General features: G+C 65.3%; 1 protein-coding gene across 1 annotated transcript in view; it reads right to left on the reverse strand.

Moving 5' to 3' along the window:
• FLAD1 (flavin adenine dinucleotide synthetase 1) overlaps positions 1–890 on the reverse strand; it is a gene marked incomplete at both ends in the record, with an annotated part of 1,602 nt that extends 712 nt beyond the window's left edge. Inside the window, one exon of the mRNA XM_010146546.1 lies at positions 341–890. Coding sequence (XP_010144848.1) covers positions 341–890 — 550 coding nt within the window. The remainder of the gene's footprint in view (positions 1–340) is intronic.
• Positions 891–894: the final 4 nt, after the last annotated feature.

The following is an 894-nucleotide window of genomic DNA, read 5'->3' on the forward strand; positions in this document are numbered from 1 at the left end:
TGGCACCACGGCCTGGAGGTTGTGCAACCCATAGGTCTGTTCCACGGATGGGACGGGGATCCTGCCTGCATGGGGGAACTGCGGCACCGCTTCCCCTAATGCGTGCTGCGTTCTCAGGGACCGGCACCGGCCGGCCCTAACTGGGGTTGTGTCCCACTCCACCCTGTGTGGGACAAAGCCCACAGCAGCTGCAGCACCTGCAAACCTCACCACCCCTTGAGCCCCCCCAGCCCCCCAGAACAGGCAAGCTCTGCTCCCAGGCTGGCTAAAACCACAGCCCTTGGCCCTGCCAGGCTGCAGGGCCTGCGCAGGAGGAACTGAGCCATGCTGCCGCACCATCTCCCTGTACCTGACTCAGCCAGGCCATAAACCTCCGTGGCTGCTGGCGAGACGCAGTCCGTCACCAACGGCACGACAACGCCCGGAGGTAGCTTCTCCATCAAGAAGCGATACGCTTCCTCCAGGTCCTGCTCCGACTCCGAGTCCAGCGTCAGCTTCACGCGGTAGTAGTTGCTGGCCCAGTCCGGGTAGGAGCCCAAGCTGACGCGACCCTGGAAGGCGGCATCGGCCTGGTCCAGCACGGGCGCGATGAGGATCTCATCGGCCGCCACGTAGATGGCGCGGGAGTGGAAACGGGTCTGCTCGCTGCGGAAGAGGTGGGCGAGGCCATCCAGGGCACGCTCCATCAGCGCCGGGATGCCAGGGAAGATGTAGACGTTGCGGACGCTGACCAGCGGGTACTTGAAGGGGCTGCCCGTGTGCCTGTGCGTGCCGTAGTTGAGGCAGGAGGACTCGGGGACGCGAGCCAGCTTCATCTCGGGGCACCGCGCGTCCGTCTTGCCAAAGAACTTGTGCACCAGGACGACCAGCTCGGGGTGAGGGGTGACCCTCTCC

The sequence above is a fragment of the Eurypyga helias genome, unplaced genomic scaffold (genome assembly GCF_000690775.1).
Source record: "Eurypyga helias isolate BGI_N326 unplaced genomic scaffold, ASM69077v1 scaffold41692, whole genome shotgun sequence".
NCBI lineage: Eukaryota > Metazoa > Chordata > Aves > Eurypygiformes > Eurypygidae > Eurypyga > Eurypyga helias.